Source organism: Mirounga angustirostris, unplaced genomic scaffold, assembly GCF_029215605.1.
Source record: "Mirounga angustirostris isolate CCGP_5_RB_7025 unplaced genomic scaffold, mMirAng1.0.hap1 SCAF_11, whole genome shotgun sequence".
NCBI classification, from domain to species: Eukaryota; Metazoa; Chordata; class Mammalia; order Carnivora; family Phocidae; genus Mirounga; species Mirounga angustirostris.
This window is the reverse complement of record NW_026991719.1, coordinates 44,645,168-44,664,482: the sequence shown is the minus strand read 5'-3', so window position 1 is coordinate 44,664,482 and position 19,315 is coordinate 44,645,168. Positions and strand designations below refer to the sequence as shown.

General features: G+C 52.9%; 1 protein-coding gene across 6 annotated transcripts in view; it reads left to right on the top strand.

Annotated features, from left to right (window-relative positions):
* Positions 1 to 16,584, top strand: part of IQSEC2 (IQ motif and Sec7 domain ArfGEF 2) — a 78,156-nt gene extending 61,572 nt beyond the window's left edge. For 5 of the 6 annotated variants that reach the window (XM_045878267.3, XM_054508080.2, XM_045878276.3 and 2 more), the window contains 9 exons: positions 596 to 757; positions 1,233 to 1,355; positions 2,327 to 2,493; positions 4,937 to 5,076; positions 5,787 to 5,912; positions 7,831 to 7,930; positions 8,501 to 8,662; positions 10,256 to 10,429; positions 11,554 to 11,718. In XM_045878267.3, coding sequence (XP_045734223.1) covers positions 596 to 757; positions 1,233 to 1,355; positions 2,327 to 2,493; positions 4,937 to 5,076; positions 5,787 to 5,912; positions 7,831 to 7,930; positions 8,501 to 8,662; positions 10,256 to 10,429; positions 11,554 to 11,567 — 1,168 coding nt within the window. In that variant the 3' untranslated portion in view covers positions 11,568 to 11,718. Of the gene's footprint in view, positions 1 to 595; positions 758 to 1,232; positions 1,356 to 2,326; positions 2,494 to 4,936; positions 5,077 to 5,786; positions 5,913 to 7,830; positions 7,931 to 8,500; positions 8,663 to 10,255; positions 10,430 to 10,919; positions 10,970 to 11,553 lie in introns of all 6 variants that reach the window. The other variant, XM_045878283.3, reaches the window with a different exon arrangement.
* The last annotated feature ends 2,731 nt before the right edge of the window (positions 16,585 to 19,315 follow it).

Here is a 19,315-nt window from a genome sequence, read left to right as displayed (position 1 = left end):
CCGGTGGCACCAAAGTCTCTTCCAAATTCCAGCCTCGTGGGGGGGCCTCAGGCTCTGGGGTTCTGAATATGGGACAGTTCAGACCCGGATTTGGCCTCGTGGAAAGCAGGGCGTAACTTGTCGGTTGAACCACCCACAGAGGCTGGGTAATACCTTGTCTGGGCTCAATGTGGGATGCAGACAAAGTAACCTCTTTGCTTTCCTGTTTAGAGGGTCTGTGACCCAGAAAAAAGGGCGTAGCCTGGAGCTCAGGCCTTTTTCCCAGGAGTCCCCTGTGCCTGCTGGGAGTATGGAAGGCCCTGGCATAGAGCAGCCTCTCATTAGATCTTAATTTTCTTTCCATCGTAGTGTGGCTCCCGGGAAGGAAGGAGTTGGGTTGAGGATACCTTGGAATTTGGAAGCTCTGTGAGAGTGGCTTCCTCTCCTTGGGCCTCAGTGTTCCCATCTGTGCCGTGAAGGGATTGGACCAAATTATATATTCAACTTCCTTGGTTCTCCGAGGCTATGGTTGGGCCCCAAATTAGTTCAAGCAGTGGGACAGACAGCCGAGTTCTTCTGAGGACAGTCATCTCATCTACCTCCCCTCTTTCTGCAGGAAGCCAGAGAAGGGCATCCAGTATCTGATTGAGCGGGGCTTCCTGTCAGACACACCGGTGGGAGTGGCTCACTTTATCCTGGAACGGAAAGGCCTGAGCCGGCAGATGATAGGGGAATTCCTAGGGAACCGGCAGAAGCAGTTCAACAGAGACGTGTTGGAGTGAGGACCCCAGGATGGGGAAGACTGGGCCAGGGATTCCTGGAAAACGAGGGCAGGAGGGAGGAAGTGGGCAGCTGGTCCTTTTCACTCCGATAAACCTTACAAAACAGGATGAAGAGATCTTCCTGCTCCCATACCCCTGTATACTTCAAAAAGGTTTGATCTCTCTTAGCCCTATCCCTAAAAGTCTTCTGGGTGGCCCTGCTTGTCCTCTGACCTACTTTGGACCTCAGTTTTCCGAACTCTGAAAAGAGTGGGTCAATGGAAAGGACCCTTAGTAACATGTGTCTGGCCTTGATTTTTCTGGGGTGGATTCCATTTCAAACATTCCATCCTCGTAAGGATGCGAGGGCCATGGGTCCAGATTTTAGCAGTCTGGCCCCGGGGGCGTTTGTCCACTCGGGCAGGTCAGGGTAGGGCAGAGGTTTTTCTACAGAGGACTTGAGAGTGCCATACCTACTTCTTTGCTCCGCAGCTGTGTGGTGGATGAGATGGACTTCTCCTCCATGGATTTGGATGACGCACTCCGGAAGTTCCAATCCCACATCCGGGTTCAAGGCGAGGCCCAGAAAGTAGAGCGACTCATCGAAGCCTTCAGGTGTGCCTGTCTCCCACTCCCGAAGCTGCTTCCCTCCTTCCAGGGGGCTCTTCCCTCACCTCTCTGAGCCCCATACTTTCCTGACCAGAAAATGGCAATCGTAAGTCCTGTCTTGCCAGGCAGTTGTGCAGTTGTGAGGAACAGAGGTAGTGAGCCTAAAGCGTCCAGCTCAGCACCTGGGGTGGGCGTCCAACAGGTGACAAGAGCAGCTACAGCTAGTGCTTATCAACTACTCACCAGGTATCAGGTGCTGAGCTAGGCACTGTATACGATTATTTCGCCAAATACTCCCAACAACCCTACGAGGTAAGGGGCTTTCATTATTATTCCCATGTTGCACGTAAGAAATCGGAAATTTAGAGAGGTTAAGTAACTTGCTCGGGATCATACAGCAAGTAAGACGCGGAGCCAGGATTTGAACTCAGGTGTGTTTGCCTCCGTGACCCAACGCCCTTAGTTCTTCTCCTCTACTGTTCATGCTTTGGGGATCAGGCAGACCTGGATAGAAATCCTGGCTCCACCACGTCAGGGTAGGTAGCAGAGAAACAGAAGAATTGCCAAGAACCTGTTGCCCATAATGGCAGAAGGATTTGCCTTATAGTCAGAAAGATCTGGATTTTCATCTTGTCTTCGCCATTTGCCAGCTCTATTACCTCGGGCAGGTTACCTCTTCTCTTTGGGCCTCATTACTTCCTCTGTAAAATGGGGCTGCTAATCGCTACCTTGCAGGATTGTGATAGGATTACATGACACAATGTACCTAAGTCCCCTAGCAGAGCTCCATAAAAGGTAGTGGTTGTGATTTTTACATGCTAGTCTTGGGGAAACCGAAGGAAGAGGACATGTCCGAAAGGCTTGGGAATATTTCTTGGGGGAGAGGGTTGGGGGCACCAGACTGGGTTGTGGGGGGAGGGATGGTGGGTAGGTGAAGATCACTGGTGCCTGACCTTGGCCCTGATCCTGCCCTGCAGCCAGCGGTACTGTGTGTGTAACCCAGCCCTTGTGCGCCAGTTCCGGAACCCAGACACCATCTTCATCCTTGCTTTCGCTATCATCCTCCTCAATACCGACATGTACAGTCCCAGCGTCAAGGCTGAACGCAAGATGAAACTAGATGACTTCATCAAGAACCTGAGAGGTGACCCCAGACCTCCCTATCGGCTTGTCCCATCCTTCACCTGGGAAGGGAGAGTGGGCAGGGTGGGGGTGGGCTAGGGAAGGAGGGGGGAGATCACACAGGCTCCCTGGAAATGAGCCTGTGATGTTCTCTCATTTTCTGCCAAAGCTGCCACATTCCCCTATTAATTCACTCAAATATCGTTTGTCTGCTCATTCCTGCACCAAATACTGACGTAGTGGGTTCTGGGGTTATTACAGCAGTGAACGTGAGAGAGAAAAGCCCTGGTTCTTACAGAGCTTATACTAATCCACTCATTGACGCATCACTTTCTCTTTCCCACTCCTCTTTACTTATGCCCATAAAGGCTTATTTAATTATTCTCTGTACCCTTTCCTCCATCCATGCATTCACTTAGTCCCTTGACCAGCCAGCCAGCCAGCCAGCCAGCTGAGGCTGAGTGCCTCCCGTGTGCCCGGCCCTGTGATGGGCACTAAGGACACCATGGCCCCTGCCCCAAGAGAGCTTGGGGACAGTCTGTTTGTGGGACAGACTGACTTAGAGGACCAGATACCCAACACAAGAGAAAAAGCGAATCGTGATGTCAGACGGGCCAAAAGTGCAGTCAGAGCTCAGAGGAGGGAGATCCCACCTCCAACACACTTCCTGAAGGAAGTAGCATTTTCATTTTAAGGTGGGCCTTGAAGGCATGGATAATGTGACAGAACAGTAATAGAGGAGGCTTACCTAGCGGTAAGAATACAAAGGCACAGAGGTAGGAAAAGGTGTTGGGAGAACAGTCAGGATGGGAAGGTCAGTGAGAATCAATATGTGAGGGCCTTGAATGCCGGGTGAAAGGTGTCGCCTTGACGTTTTTTTCTTGGTTTATCGTATTGATGTCAAGCCCCGGCATCTCACCAAAGAGCAGCCTACGAAAAATGGCGCAGGCGTTAGGATTATTTAAACAGAAATGAACGAGGGAAATAGAATTGAGGAAAAACAAACAGATGAGACAAATTGGCTGACCGGCAGGCTGTGCGCGGTTGCTGGGCTCAAGCTCTTTGGCAGCTGAGGTAAAAAGGCGGTGTGAGGAAGGATGTTCTCTTAGCACCTGTCCAAGGAGGAGGCGTGGCATTCCCAAAGGAGAAAACATTTTCTCTAGAAGGAGGGTTAGAGGGAAGAGTGAGTGGGTTTCACTCAGCAGACAGTCAGGAGTGGAGAAGGATGGTAGACTTAGGAAGAGGGAGTTAGATCAGAGGCCATCTGGAGCTGTCTCCCAGAATCCTGCTATTAGTCATTCATTCATTCATTCATTCATTTCACCCATCCTCTCTCCCTCCCTCCTCCTCTCTCTGTATGTATGTATGTGTGTGTGTGCACACATTCGTATATGTGCGTGTGCATATATGCGCACATATATATGTGCTTACATGTGTATATGTGCGTACATATATGTGTATATATGTATTGTGTGTGTGTTTGGAGAGGCGGTACCTCTCCAAATATATATACATATATACACATATACATATATACAAATATATATACGTATGCATACATGTATGTATGTACATGTATATGTATATATGTATTATATATGTGTGTTTCTTGCCCCTCCAATTATTAAATAAATAAGCAAACAAACAAATGAAATGAATACTTGTTCATACCCAGAAATTATGGAAATAGAGCAAACGAGAAAAAATTGTTTAATCATCCTGAATTCTGCCCCCTGTTGGCAACCATGGTTGATATTTTGCTGTTTTCTAGTCTTTTTTTCCCTATGCATATGTAACTTTTTATACAGTTAAGATCATGCCAGGAATGTAATTTGTTACCCTGCTCTTCCCACTTACCTTGCTACAGGAATTTTCTCATGCTTTTTGTAAACATCAAGTTTTGAATAGCTGTGAATTATTTTAAGTGGATACACTCAGCTTTAGTTAATTATGCCTCTATTGTGAGAACTTAGGTTGTTTCGAAGTTTTCCTGTAAGTAGCACTCGTACCTGAATCTTTGCACATATTTCTGAGTAATTCCTTAGAGCAGATTCCTAGAAAAAGAATCACGGAATATTTAGGCTTTTGCCAAGTTACCTTCCGAAACAATTATGTTAATATACGTGCCCACTTCCCTGCCCCCTTATTAACACTGGATATATCATTTAACATTATTTTTGCTAGTTAGAAAGGCAAAGCTATCTGATTATTTTCATCACAGTGTGCTCTGAGTTGCCTAGAAAAAAATCCCCACACTGGGAAAGAAAGCAACTTGCTACTATCCAGTTGCTTGGCAAAGGACGCCTTTTCTGGCCCAGTCCTCCTGACCAAGGGACTGAGGGTGCCCGCTCCCTCCAGTCCTAGCCATTGTTTGCACTCCTGCCTCAGTGTGGGACATTGTGGAGAACCCCTGCCACCCACTCCCCACATCATGCAATATATCCCTGTGTCGCTCCCCTCCCCAGGGGTTGACAATGGTGAGGACATCCCCCGAGACCTCCTTGTGGGCATCTACCAGCGTATCCAGGGGCGTGAACTGCGAACCAATGATGACCATGTGTCCCAGGTGCAGGCCGTGGAGCGCATGATTGTGGGCAAGAAACCGGTGAGTGCCTTGGGAGGCTGCAGAGGGGACAGGGTTTGAGTCGGCTTCTGCCACTGAGTGATAGGTAAGTCAGTACCCCTCTCTGAGCCCCAGACTCCCCCCTCTGATGGAGTGGGTGATAATGCATTCCTCAGGGGTCGTGGTGCAGAGTGAGACCCTCTTGGCGGAATGAATCTAGCACACATCCTTCCCACCTGTGGTTTTGCCTCTCCATCCCAGGTGAGGAGCCAAGCTAATAGTTAGCTGATAACCAAAACCAAGAACACCCTCTGGTCTTGTAGTCAACAAACATTTACAGATGCCTTTCCACAGAGCCCAGCATTTCACTAGGGAGTAGGGACACAGATACGAATCAGACAGAGTCTCCATCCTTGGGGGCATTCACAGACTGGGAGTGGGGATGTCAGCCCAATACGTCTGCCTTATCGTCAGTCTAAGGGAGCAGCAAGGAGGGAGAGGTCATTTTCAGTCACTAGAACTGGGGTTTGGAGGAAGAGTGGAATATGGAACTGGGCAAGAAAGGTACTCCAGACAGAGAGAGCTCTACGGACAAAGGCAAGCCCAGGCCTCCGTTGCTCAGACTCCTCGTGTCAGAGTGACAGTGATACAGATCAGAGGTAGACTTCCTCTTGAGGTTGAACGATAAGGTGCCGGAGGCCCGAAGCTGGCGTGCTTGCCTTGCTGACTCCTATTTCCCCATGCCTGCCTAGGTCTTGTCTCTTCCCCACCGTCGACTGGTTTGCTGCTGTCAACTCTATGAGGTGCCAGACCCAAACCGCCCCCAGCGGCTAGGGTTGCATCAGCGGGAAGTCTTCCTCTTCAACGATCTCCTTGTGGTATGAGCACTGGGGCGGTGGGGGGCGGAAACGAAGGGGAGGTGGTGAGCTTGGACCCTGGGTCCGGGGTGAACCATGTTAACGTTGGCGGGTGGGGGCGTGGTGGGTGAGGTGCTTTGCCATGGTATCTGCGCAGTCTCGGATAAGGCACAGGCCCCCTCCGCCCCTCTTTTCCCTCTCGGATCCATTTGGAGGTGGTGACAGTGCCACAGGGGGAGAAAATGTGAGGACCAGGGGAGTTGACAGACATACAACCTGGGAAGCGGTAGGAAAAGTCCCTGTCCATCTCCGTAGCCCAGAGTGTTGGCTGGAAGGAGATGAACCTGTGACCCTGGGGTCACTCTGAAACCTTCGGGTGGTCAGGATGCTGGAAGTGAGTCTTAAAACCAAGCTCGTCACCACTGTAGACGTGCATCTTTTAGAGCTGGGACTCTTAAGGACCCTGCTGGTGGGAAGAGAATTTCAGGGTCTCCCGTCCAACCTCTTTCCCCGGGGCAAGAACCAGTTTCCTGCATGGCCCCCTGCTTGCATCACTGCGGAGACAGTTTCCTGGTTAGACAGCTCTGACTGATAGAAACTGTCTCCCAATGGGTTTCCTCTAACCATCTTCCCTGGGCCCTTGCAATCACAGAGAACAAGTGTTCTCCTGCTCTGAGACAGCTCCTCAGAGATTTGAGGACAGTGACCTGTCTCCCCACCACCACCCCACCCCCGTGGTCTTCTTTAGAACAGCGTCTCTCAATCTCAACACTATTGACATTTGGGGCAGGATAACTCTTCTTTGTTGGGGGGGGGGCGGCGCTATCCTGTGCATTGGAGGACAGCATCCCTGGTCTCGACCTCCTAGATACTAGAAGCACTCCTTCAACCAAAACTGTTTCCAGACGTTGCTAGATGTCCCCCGGGGTTCAAAATCACCCCTAGTTGAGAATTGCCGCTTTAGATGAAGCCCCTCCAATGCCTTCTCTAAGCCTCAATTTCCTCCTCTGTGAAGTGGGGCTAATCCCTATCTCATGGGGTTGTCATGAGGATGGAGTTAAGAAGTCAGATGTGGAATAGCCTAACCCAGAGGAGTGCCTGGCCCACACAGGTGCTGAGTAAATGTCTCACCACCTGTCACGCACTGACGCCTGTGTGTGTCCAGCCCCATGCTAGGCACTGGGTTCACAGAGATGAGTGAGACTCAGTCCTTGCTCTCGGGAGCTCACAGTCTGAAGGACTAAAAAAAAAAAAAAAAAAAAAAAAAAATGCTCTGCATAACCGTGTGCTGTAACTGTCCTGAAATGAAATACTTTACTTTTGAACACCACTTGGAGACTGTCTGAGGTGTTCACAGCCTATGGTGGTCGAATCCAGAGCGCCCAAGTCCTTGATAAAGACCTTGGGCTATTGAGAGGAAGACTCGTTAACTCTAGACATGGGTTCATTGGCATTTGCCATTGTTTGCTGGGTTCTTTGGGGGGGGCGGGGGGGGGGCAAGAAACACGAAAACCAGACTCCTCTTGGCGCTCCCGGTCCAGCAGGGGGCGACCACACCCTCAGAGTGCTCACCTAAAGCCTCATGGTGAAAGGCACCAAAGCAGCACTCTGGAAGCTCCGGGAAGGGAGCAGGGTCGGGGAGTCCGTGTGAGGTGTTAGATAGAACGGGCTTTCTGGAGAGAACAGCACTCAGTTACTTCCTGTAAAAATCGTAAATGCCTGTTGTGCGTTGTCATTACATGAGGAACTTGCATTTTCTCCCGTCTCTCCTGTTCTGCTCCTCAAGCTTCAGTTCTTCCCAACTCGTGGGTATGTGTGTTTGTGTGTTTATGTCTGCTAGTGGCGGTGGGAGGGGAGGGTGGCTATGAGAAATAGGTGTCATGTGGAAATTCCCCACCCCAAACCCTGCCTCTTGTCTTTTTCCCGCCCCCTGCCAAAGGTCACCAAAATTTTCCAGAAGAAGAAGATCTTGGTGACGTACAGCTTCCGTCAGTCCTTTCCTCTCGTGGAAATGCACATGCAGCTCTTCCAGAATTCATGTGAGTCCCTTCTTGGATCCCAGCATCCCAAAAGTCTATGCCATGGCCCCTGTGCTCCTCCTTCATCCATACCAACCACCAGCTTTTTGGAGCCCTTTACAATGGGACTAAGGTGTCCAAAGCACCTACGTGGTCCTGGGATGCAGGGCAGGCTGGGGTGAAGTATAATTGGGGTCCATGCCCTGGGGAACTCGTGGTCTGGCCGAGAACCGCGGTGTGTATGTTTTCTGGTGGGCCGAAGAGATGGTGATCACGCTGCGCTTTGAAGGACTGAGCCAGAGGAGCTTTGTTGGGTGGCAGCAGAAGCAATGTGAGTAGAGGCAGAGGTGTGAAGGAAGGGGTTCGAGAGAGCAGCTCGAGTCCAGCTTGCCTTCGTATCTGGAGTATAGGGAGTAACGGGGCCATGACTACCAGGAGCTTTGGGGGCTTCGGGGGGACAAAGGGGAGCCGCTAAAGATGCTTGAGCCGAGAGGAGGCTGGATCAGAGTTGGACAGTAGAAAAACCAATGCACGTGTGAGCCACTTGGCTTCAGTCCTGACAGAGGTGCCTGACCTCCCCCTTCCGCACAGATTACCAGTTTGGGATCAAGCTGCTGTCCGCAGTACCTGGCGGGGAACGCAAAGTCCTCATCATCTTCAACGCGCCCAGCCTCCAGGATCGGCTGCGCTTCACGTCCGACTTGCGCGAGTCCATTGCCGAGGTGCAGGAGATGGAGAAATACCGCGTGGAGTGTGAGTAGCCCAGCGGCGCCTCTTTCCCCTTTTCCTGACACAGCAGCCTGCAGACACCAAGAATCCTGTCCTCTGAGGATCTCAGAGTTGAGGGTTAGCTTGTCCAGCCTTCCTACCCTCATTCTAGGAACCTTTCAGTGACAAAGGGCTCATTACCTCTGAATGGCTGATTATTACTCCAGGCCCTAATTATGAACCAACTCTTCCTTCTATTGAAAGGCAGCAGGGAGAAGAATCAGGGTTCTGGAGGTAGGACTCCAGTTTCAGATCCCAGGTTTGCTACTCCTTATTTAGGTAAACCGGGGCAAGTTGCCTGACTCCCAGAGCCCCAGTTTCTTCATACATGACATTGGGAAGATGAAATCTCCTTCACAGAGTTGTGGCATTTCGATGAGGTAAGGTAGACAAGGTGTCCTCTTCCCACATTCCAGTTCCTGAGCTGAGTCCCCATCGCCCATCTTTCTGGCCCCCAGAGGGCCACATCAAGTCATTTTCAGCATATATAATGGGAAATAGTGATCACATCTCATTCCACTCGATGCCCTCCAAGTTTTCTCTTCTCCAGGCTAAGCAGTCACAGTTAAGTAACATGGTGTTGAGGAGAAAGAGGCAGGCAGACACAGAGAGAGAAACTGAGGCAGTGGACAGCTGCTTGGTGAGCTCTTCAACATCCCAGGGTCAACGCTACTCCTCAGCAAGGCAGGGTCACACATTTCAGTTCACAAGATCCCTGAGACCCAGGAGAGGGGCGAGCATACCAAGATGAGGGGGAAGGCGATAGAAGTCTCCATGACCTCCTCGGAGAGGTGGGGGTGTAAAGAGGCTGGAGAATGCAGGCTTTGGACTCAGGCAGACCTGCTTCCAGAATATGGGCTCCCCCATTTCCAGCTGTATGACCTTGGGCAAGCTCTGTGACTTCTCAGGTTCTCAGTTTCTTCCTCTGAAAAATGTGGATGATAATACTTAGCTCTGAACTGTTGTGAGATGGAGCAAGATCAAGTATGCACAGCTCCCAGCATACAGCTAGCACATAATAGAGGCTTCGATTCCTGTTGGTTTCCTGCTCCTGTCCTTCCAGGAGCCCTCTGCTGTGGAGCAAGATATCTGAGAACTGAGCGGACTTTGGAAGGATTGCCCTTTGCTGTAATCCACAAGGGCCTTCCTGCCCCTGCTGTGATCAGCAGCTGTGAAGCTCTGTTTTGAAGGGCAGGGGTGGGTTGGGAAGAGCAGACTGAGAGTGGGCAGGGGAGCCGGGAGCAAGAGGGAGCAAGAAGAACGAGAGGAAGGGGGGAGGAGCTGGAGGAGCGGGAAGAGCAAGCACCAGAGGAGGAACAGAGGGAAAACCCAACCAGGGGAGATGGCACAAAACGGGGCTGGGCGCTGTGGGGCGCTGTGGGGCAGGGGGAGGCGGGGGGACTTCAGAGATGGAGCTGAGGTTTGGGGGGAGCATGCTGCCTGTCCAGGGGGCAAAGCAGGAGGCCTGGGGAGAGAGCAGGCAAGGATGGGGAGGGCTCATGGAGGGCTGGGGTCAGTCAGGTGGCCTTTTACTCCTGTCCCTGACCTTCTGTCCCTGTCTCCCCCGCTACTACCCAGCGGAGCTAGAGAAGCAGAAAGGTATGATGCGGACTAACGCCTCACAGCCCGGAGGGGCCAAGGACTCAGTGAATGGCACACTGGCCCGCAGCAGCCTGGAGGACACGTATGGGGCAGGCGATGGGCTCAAACGGGGCGCGCTCAGCAGTTCCCTGCGAGACCTCTCTGACGCAGGCAAGTCTTCGGGGCCCCCACCCTGGCTGGGGAGATGTGGGACCGGGTGTCCTCTCTGCCTCCTGTCACTGGCCGCCAGCCTTCCCTGCACCCGCCACACCTGCACGCACCCTGCCTTTATCCAGAGCCCTGGGCGCGGCGCCACAGGGGGCCCGGGAGCCAGGTCAGATCAGGTGGAGCCCAGAGTCTGGGCCAGGGAGTGTGAAGTGGGGCCACAGTCTTAGCCCCTCTCTCTCGCTGCTCCACCTCTCCTCCTCTCTTTCCTCTTCTATCTCTCCAGCACCACCTCTCCTCCTTCTCCATCTTTTCCTCCTCTCACGCCTCCTCCTCCACCTCTCCTCCTCCCCACCTTCCCCTCTTCAACGGGGGGAAAGGGGATAGGGGTGTCTGTCCCCGGGAGGGGCCCAGGCCTGGTGCCCAGCTCTGGAGCCCAGCAGGGTGGGGAGGGGGGTTGCTGCTCTGACGCTGGGCTCCTTGCTTGTGGGTGCAGGGAAGCGGGGGCGGCGTAACAGCGTGGGATCGCTGGACAGCACCATCGAAGTAAGTGCCAGCTCCTGCCCCACTCGCCCTCTGCATGAGCCCTGCCCTGCCACGGGGCCCCAGAGGAGGCGGGGACCTGTGGCTTCCCCTCTTCCCTGATGGGGACCTCGAGGCTGCCTCTCCCAGCCACCCACTCTCTCCATCTGTCCTCAACTCTGTCTGTCCTCACTCTGCCTGTCTCTCAGTCTGTCTTCCACTCTCCCTAGCCCCCTCTCAACCCCAGGGCCGACTCTGAGTAGAGATGCCCTTGGAGTTGGACCGTGAGAAGCTCTCCCCTCCAAGTCCTGCTCTTTGAGCTGGAGCAAGTCACTCTGTGTCTCGGGGCCTGCAAAAGGGGGATGAGGAGGAGGTCCTACTGATTGTTTCTCTCCCAGCGGAGGCTCAGATGAGATAGTGGATGCGCCAGCAGAGCCCTGCAAGCTGGGGGGCTCCATGTACAAAGCACAGGACTGTTACTGGTTTTCATTACGCCCTGGGCATTCCTGTCTCCCCAGCTCCAGCCCTCAGGGACCGGGTGGAGTTTAGGGTTGGGGGTTTAGGAAATCTAGACTGGCCTGACTTTCCCCCCCCTTCCCCGCTTCCAGGGGTCTGTTATTAGCAGTCCACGCCCTCACCAGAGGATGCCACCTCCACCCCCACCCCCGCCGCCAGAGGAGTACAAGAGCCAGAGGCCCGTCTCCAACTCCTCATCCTTCCTGGGCTCCCTGTTTGGAAGCAAGCGGGGCAAGGGGCCCTTCCAGATGCCACCACCGCCAACGGGCCAGGCCTCTGCCTCCTCCTCATCTGCTTCTTCCACCCACCACCACCACCACCACCACCACCATGGTCACAGCCACGGTGGCCTGGGGGTGCTGCCTGACGGGCAGTCCAAGCTCCAGGCCCTGCATGCCCAATATTGCCAAGGACCAGGCCCTGCCCCGCCGCCCTACCTCCCACCCCAGCAGCCCCCTCTTCCCCCACCTCCTCAGCAGCCCCCACCCCTGCCCCAGCTGGCCTCCATCCCACCACCGCCCGCCTCGGCCCCACCCGTGGGGCCACATCGCCACTTCCATGCCCACGGCCCAGTCCCAGGCCCCCAGCACTATACCTTGGGCCGGCCAGGCAGGGCCCCCAGACGGGGGGCTGGAGGACACCCTCAGTTTGCTCCACATGGCCGCCACCCCCTGCACCAGCCCACATCCCCATTGCCCCTGTACAGTCCTGCCCCCCAGCACCCTCCAGCCCACAAACAGGGCCCCAAGCACTTCATCTTCAGCCACCACCCACAGATGATGCCAGCAGCGGGGGCCACTGGGGGCCCTGGATCCCGGCCACCAGGGGGCTCCTACTCCCACCCTCACCACCCCCAGTCACCCTTGTCACCGCACTCCCCCATCCCACCCCATCCTTCCTACCCACCCCTGCCCCCACCCTCACCCCACACCCCACACTCGCCCCTGCCGCCCACCTCCCCCCATGGCCCACTGCACGCCTCTGGGCCCCCTGGCACGGCCAACCCACCCAGTGCGAACCCCAAGGCCAAGCCAAGCCGGATCAGCACCGTGGTCTGATGAACGGAGGGAGCGAGCTGGGGCCCAGGGAGGTCTGGGGAATCCACAAGAGATTCCCCGGTTTTTCCAAAATATATATACACATAGAGATGTCCTCCTCCCCACTTCCTCCCTGCCTCGGAACCTCTCCTCTAACCCCCAACAGGCGCCGTGGGGTTTCCTTCCAGATTCAAGGATCCTTGCCACTTGAAGCCTGGACACAGGGCTCTCAAGCTCTGGGGAGTGGTGAGGACCTTTTGGAGATCCTCGTCCTTTTTTTTTTATTTTTTTTCCTCTCTCCATCCCCCACCCCGACCCCCGCTCCCCAGAGGTGGCCTCAGACCTCTGGGCCAGTGTGGGCTCCCTGTCAGCTCTGGCTGGTAGAGAAGGGCAGGCAGGTGTCAGGAGCGGTGAGGGTGAAGGCTTCCCCAGAGCACCTCTAGCCACACGGGGCTAGAGGGAGTTCTGTAGAGTTGTGGCCAAACCTCAGCTGGCTCAGCCCTCTCTCAGACCTCAGGGCCTGGCTAAATCCCTCCATGTGTCTCTCCACCTGCCAGAGGAACAGGGCTGTCGGTGCCCTCGGTGGGTGGGCCCCCACTAAGGCTGGCCCCCCAAAGGGGCAGTGCTTCCCCTCCAGAACCAGCCTCTGTCCTTTCTCCAGTGGGCCCCAGCCCAGACCTCTTCAGCTTCAGGACCTTGCCTCTCACAGCAACGTTCTTACCCTGATCAAAGTCCAGACAAGTTTGGGGGGCGGGGGCTCAGGTCTGGGATGAGAAGGGCACTGCCCTCCCTCACCCATATTGCATGCCCCCCCCATTCCCTTACACCTACCCCACCTACAACCGAAGACAATGCACTTTACAGATCTTCTTGCCCACATACACCTCGCTGGGGCAAGGGCACCCAGCATTAGCCCTGGGGAGAGAGGCTCCCAGAGGGCCACCATAAGCCCATGATGTCCTTCCTGAGGCAGATTGAAGCCATCAGAGCGGGGGCTGGGAGCCAGGATGCCTGAGTCCTTCTGTCCGTCAAAATCTCTGCTGCCTCTCCAGCCCCTTTACAGCCCTGTTTATTTATTATAAATATATTTTTTACAAGCCCCAGCTCCTCTTCTTGCCCCGCATACCCAGCTCCTTTCTCAGCTCCTGCCTCCCTCTCCCCCCCTCCACCGTGGGCTGCAGTACAGACAGACAGACCCTGGCTGTATGAAGGTCCAGGGACCCAGGGGCTTGGGGGTGGGGGAGGGCAGCAGCCGGAGGGGCTGTACGGAGAGGAGCTGGGGTTCAGGCATTGTCTTTTTTCCTCCTTGTATATAAGAATGTATATTTGATGCCTCATAAAAGACCTTGTGCTCACCTCCCGCCTCTGCCTCCTACTTATGCCCCCTCCCCCCCGGGGTGGAGCCCATGGAGAGAGAGGCCTTTAGCCCCGGGAGGTGAGGACTAAGGGTAGCAGCCAGGCACCTGGGTGGGTGAGATGCCTTGGTTGGGTGCGAGGTGGGGGAGGAGGGAGGTTTCCCCTTCTCAGCTCATTAACTCACTAACTGCCTGCCGGACCGCAGCAAGGGTGTGGGCTTTGGAGTTGAGCCAGTTCAAATCCTGGGACTTTCCCTCCTGAGGCATGCACACTTGGGAAAAGCACCCTCTCAGTCTCGGTTTTCTTAATTTAAAACTGGAGGTGATGAGCCGTTGCCACAGGGAGTCGCGATGATGACAGGCCGTGACGAATGTCAAGCAGACAGCATGGAGCAGGTGCTCTTGGGAAGTTTAGTTCCCCGCTCTTCCTTTCACAGGTTGGAGACTTCCTTCTGCTCTTGTGCCACCTATGCTCACCCTTCCAGTGGCTGGCCCGGCTATGCCCTGGGGCCTTCCCCACCCAGCACGCCCCCCGCCCCGGGGTGAGCCGTGTTTCTGCCCTTGGGTGGGGGTGGGTAGGTGACCTGAGCCAGGAAGCCAGGGGCTAGATCCATTATAAGAGCTCTTACGTGTATATACTTAGGTTGTCAGGTAACAGATGGCTGGATTTTCCTCAGCTTACACAGGAGGGGACAAGTCCAGAGAAGGGAAGGGTCTTTTCCAAGGCCACACAGCAAGTCGGGACAGGGGTTCCTGACTTCGAGGCCAGGCCACTCTCCAGTCCCCCAAACTGCCCCCCCCCCCCGGAAATGAACATGTTTCCAGCCCCGCCGATTATGTCCTGGCAAAGTCCAGGAGGAATGGGGCAGAGCGTTGGCTCTTGGTTAGGGTCAGCAGGGTCCCCAGAAGCAGCAGCCGGTAAACATTTTTGGTGCCTTCTTAGAGTCTGGAATAGCCTCTTAGAGGGAATGGTTTGAGGGTCCCTCGCTAGCAGCTTGGACCTATGTCTCAGTTTTCATCTTTGTATGCACATTCGAGTGGAAGAAGCAGCTGGGGCCATCTAACCATTTGATGCCTCCTCGAGGACCCAACCTGAGCTTTCGAAGAGCTTAGATCCACAGGGCCCAGAATGAAATCCAATAAGCATTCTGCTTGTTTGTTTCTTCCCTGGTGAGCCAGGCTGGACTCTCCCTTCTCCCACCTTCAACTTGATGCTGGTTTTGTCTTCCCAAAGCTTAGCTGTTAGCACTCGAATCCTGGCTCAGTCTCAGACTTGACCGTGTTGCCTTTGGCAAATCACCTAGCCCCTCAGAGCCTGGTCTTTCACCTGTATAATATGGGTAATAATCTTGCAGGGAAATTGTTAACAGATGCATGTGAAATGCCTGCCTCCTGCCAGACACACAGTAAAGCTGTTCTCTGCCACCTACAGAAACGAACGCAAACTCCTTGTCTTGACACTGGAGGTCCTCCACCACGCGGCCCCAGTCGAACTCCTCATCCTCATTCCTCGCCCACACCTCGACCACCCACTCATTGTTCCCTGAGAAGGCCTGTGCGTAATTTTCCGGCTCCGTATTTTACCTGTGCCTGCCCCCACCCCCGCCAAAAGTGCTCCCCTCCCCCCCCCAGCCTCCCTGAGGAAGTTTTCCTCACTCTGCTGAGATGGGCTTAAAAGGCCCATCCCTCACAAAATGTGCCCTTGATCACATCCTCTGAGATCCTTCATGTCGCTATCTTTCTTCCCCACCAGGCCCTAAGTGGCTCAAGAATGACAACGGTCTGAATCATCGCTGTTTAGAGCGTTGCACAGCACAGATAACACGGAAATTCTGTTGATTTGAATGAATGTATAGTTCTTTCTAAGCTGACTCTTAGAGTAAGGTATCTTTGCATTGGTTGGCTTACTGATTGGTGCAACCTGCGTATCGAGCTTCTGGGCCCCCTGGGACCTCTTCGTGCCTCCTTCAGCTCTTTCCTATGTTCTCCCTGCCCCTCCTCATTGCAGCACCAGCACTGGGCTGTCCCTGCCCCCGCGCCCCCCCCAACTCCCCGGAGCCTCACCATCCAGACTGTGGAGGAGGGGTAATTTGATTCCTCGCCTCCCCATTTCTTTGAGGGCCTGAAGACAAGAAGCCCAGTGGCTGTCTGGCCATCAGAGGCTCTACTGCCAGTCTCTTTGGGGATGTGGATGGGAAGGGGCAACACATAACAAAGGACAAAGGTCCTAGATTCTCACAGAGTTCTTTGTCTTAGACCAGTGCTGTCCAATAAGTCTTTCTGGGATGATGGAAATGTCCTATATTTGTGCTGTCCAGTACAGTAACCCCTAGCAAATGTGCCTATTGGGCACTTGAAATGTGGCCAGTGCAACCGAGGAACTGATTTTTTTTTTAATTTAAATAGAAATAGCCACAGGGCGCCTGGGTGGCTCAGTCGTTAAGCGTCTGCCTTCGGCTCAGGTCATGATCTCAGGGTCCTGGGATCAAGCCCCGCATCAGGCTCCCTGCTCAGCGGGGGGCCTGCTTCTCCCTCTCCCACTCCCCCTGCTTGTGTTCCTGTTCTCGCTGTCTCTCTCTGTCATATAAATAAATAAAATCTTTAAAAAAAAAATAAATAGAAATAGCCACGTGTGGGTGGTGGCTACCATATTGGACAGAGCAGGACAAGACAAGTTCAGGAGGGAACAGCCTGGCAGGGATAATGTCCATGCCATATGATACTAAGTACAGGCCCAGAAGGGAGCAGAGCACCCTTGCCCAGAAGGGGTGCAGAGAAGGGGAAAACCCAACTTGGGGGTGGGGGTGGGTGGGCAAGGAAGGAACTGCCCCTTTAGCTGAGTCTCGAAAGGTGAGTAGGAATCACCCTGGTAAAGAAGGGCATTCGTCAGAGGGAGCAGGGTATACAAAGGCGTGGAGGTGTGTGAGTGTGTGATCGGTTAGTGGCACAGTGAGAAGGAATGGGAGACGGATGCCCAGGGGGTAGGCACGGCATATTCTGGAGCCCGGAGGCTGGCAGGCAGTGTGCCTTCTTTCCTCTGTTGCCAATAGGTTTTTTTCACCCGAGCCTCATGAGGACCTAAAGGAAGACCCGGTGGCACATTGAGCTACACAGTGTTCCCCACTGTAAAGTTACTGTTTTTCCCCTTTGTAGTAAATGAGCAACTCGTAGAGAGCGACGTTGAGATTATGTAAATATCCCGTTCTCAAACTTTCACCCACCTGTATTCACTGATGATTCTCCAGTTGCCAAATGGTGATTTTCAAATGCCATCATTCTTTTGACACGGATTAGTTGGCTTTCCACTGTAAGGAAGAGCTTGCCCCTCTTCTACAAGTATTTGTTTATATCCTCATGGACTCTTGATTGTCTATTGTATTTGAAGGGTTATAACACATTAGTATCATTCTTTATTATGACGTTTAAGATGCCCCAGATTTGGCCAGCAGGAGGCCCTCTGGGAGCTGGCTCTTATGTCCTTTTGGCAGGTCTCCATCTTTTTTTTTTTTTTTTGAGCACTTCCTTGTATTCTGGCACCACAAGATGCTCCAGGCCCATCATGTACTTTCCCTGCCCCAGTCTTGGAATCAGCCACTTTTTCCAAGGAGCCCTGGTTCTTTTTAGTAGAGAATGGCATTTAGGAAGCAAGATTTGGGCCAAGATTTCAGTGTTATAGCTATGTTTTAAGAATTTATTTCTTTGCTTGGAAAAAGTCTGAACATCTGTTGATGATCTTCTTACTCCATCCTTCCTTTAAGGAAAAGCTTTCCTTTTTCCCTCATTTTATTTATGTATATCAGTGTGGAGTCATGGATTTTTATTTCACTCTTCAATGAGTTATAATCCACTATCAATTCATTTGGAATTATTATTTTGAATATATCATTTTATTGTTATGTGTATGGATATATCCATGAATTCACACAGATACCTTGATACCTTGAAGAGGCTCTTTTAATAATCCAGGCTAGAGAGAGTAAGTGGCTCTCAGGGGAATAGAAGAATAGACAATGGTAGAGGGAGGAGGGAATGGATTCCAGAGGTATTCAGGAGTTAGAACTCACAGCTCATACCTGCTTCAGAACTAGAAGGGACCCTATTTTACAAATCAAAAAAGTAAGGTACAGAGAGTCACTCTCATCCTGTCCATTCAGAAAACACGGATGGGGTGAGGGTGGTGGAGAGCCCAGCCTAGGCTTCCAATCACTGTTTTGCACTGGCTCCATGCCAGACTCTCTCTCCCAGGTGGGTGGGTGAGGCCGACCTAGCCCCCAGCCCAGGGTGAGCTCCCTGGTGCTTATCAGTTCTTTACTCTGCAGTGCCCGGATGCCGGTTGATCTCCAGCATGACCCAAGGGTTGGGAAAGGAACCCATTTCCTGAGCACCTCACTGGGGCTGGGGCGGGGGGGAGCACCATCTGAAACTTTTACAGGCAGAATTGTGCAGCAGTCAGACAGACCTAGGTTTGAATTCCAGCTCTGCCACTTACTAGCCACATGCTGTGGTAAGTTCACACTTCCCTGAGCTTCAGTCCCCTTAATGTGTAAAACAGGGATAACAATACCTATTTCATAGCCCTTGGCCCTTGATGAATGGCAGTTATCATTATCTCTAATCTTCATAACTACCCTGTGAGGAAGGGATTACAGAGCCTCATTGGATAAATGAGAAAATCAAGGCTAAGGAAGAAGAGGTACTCGGCAGATCTCTGTTGGTGAATGTCAGCTTCAGGAAAGCAGGGACCATATGTGTCTTGGTCACCATCATATTCCCAGGGCTCAGAAGAGTGCCTGGTGCATAAGAGGAGTTTAATAAATATTTGTGAATGAATGAATTAGATCCAACTGGCTTCAAAGACTCTGTGCAATCTCCATTTGCCCTTCCAAGATGGTGGGTGTGGTGTCTGGGCTAAGGACCTCAGAGAAGGCTATGGGATGTGTGGGCTGAGCTGAGCCCCCAAACCTGGTCTCCTGACTCCTTATTCATTTCTTTGCCCTTCACTGAGCTGCATTTGATGGAAAGGCTGACCTGCCTTCAGCCTAGGATTTGGCATATCTCCCACCTTCTGCATTCTCCTCGCCCTTCTGCCTGGTCCTATTCCTGGTGAGAGCAAATGATAGGAAGAGCATTTGACCAGGAGGTAGCAACTTCCTGGGCAATAGGAGGCAAGTTGTTTAATCTTTCTAGAATTTAGTTCCTCATCTACAGAATGGGTAAGTTAACCTACATCTTTCCCGGGACAAAGGTTAAGGGAAATTGCAAAGATTAATAATAATTAAAATAATTAGGCCTATCTGACACTAGGATGTGAGCTCCTACTGGTGTGCACTGCTCTATCAGGATGTCTTCAGCTCAGTCCTCAAGTAGGCAGAATGATGTACCTAACTGGGACATGGTACAGTTAACTGTTCCTGTTTCAAACATATTCAAGCTTGTAACAGATGCTTAATATACACAGGAAG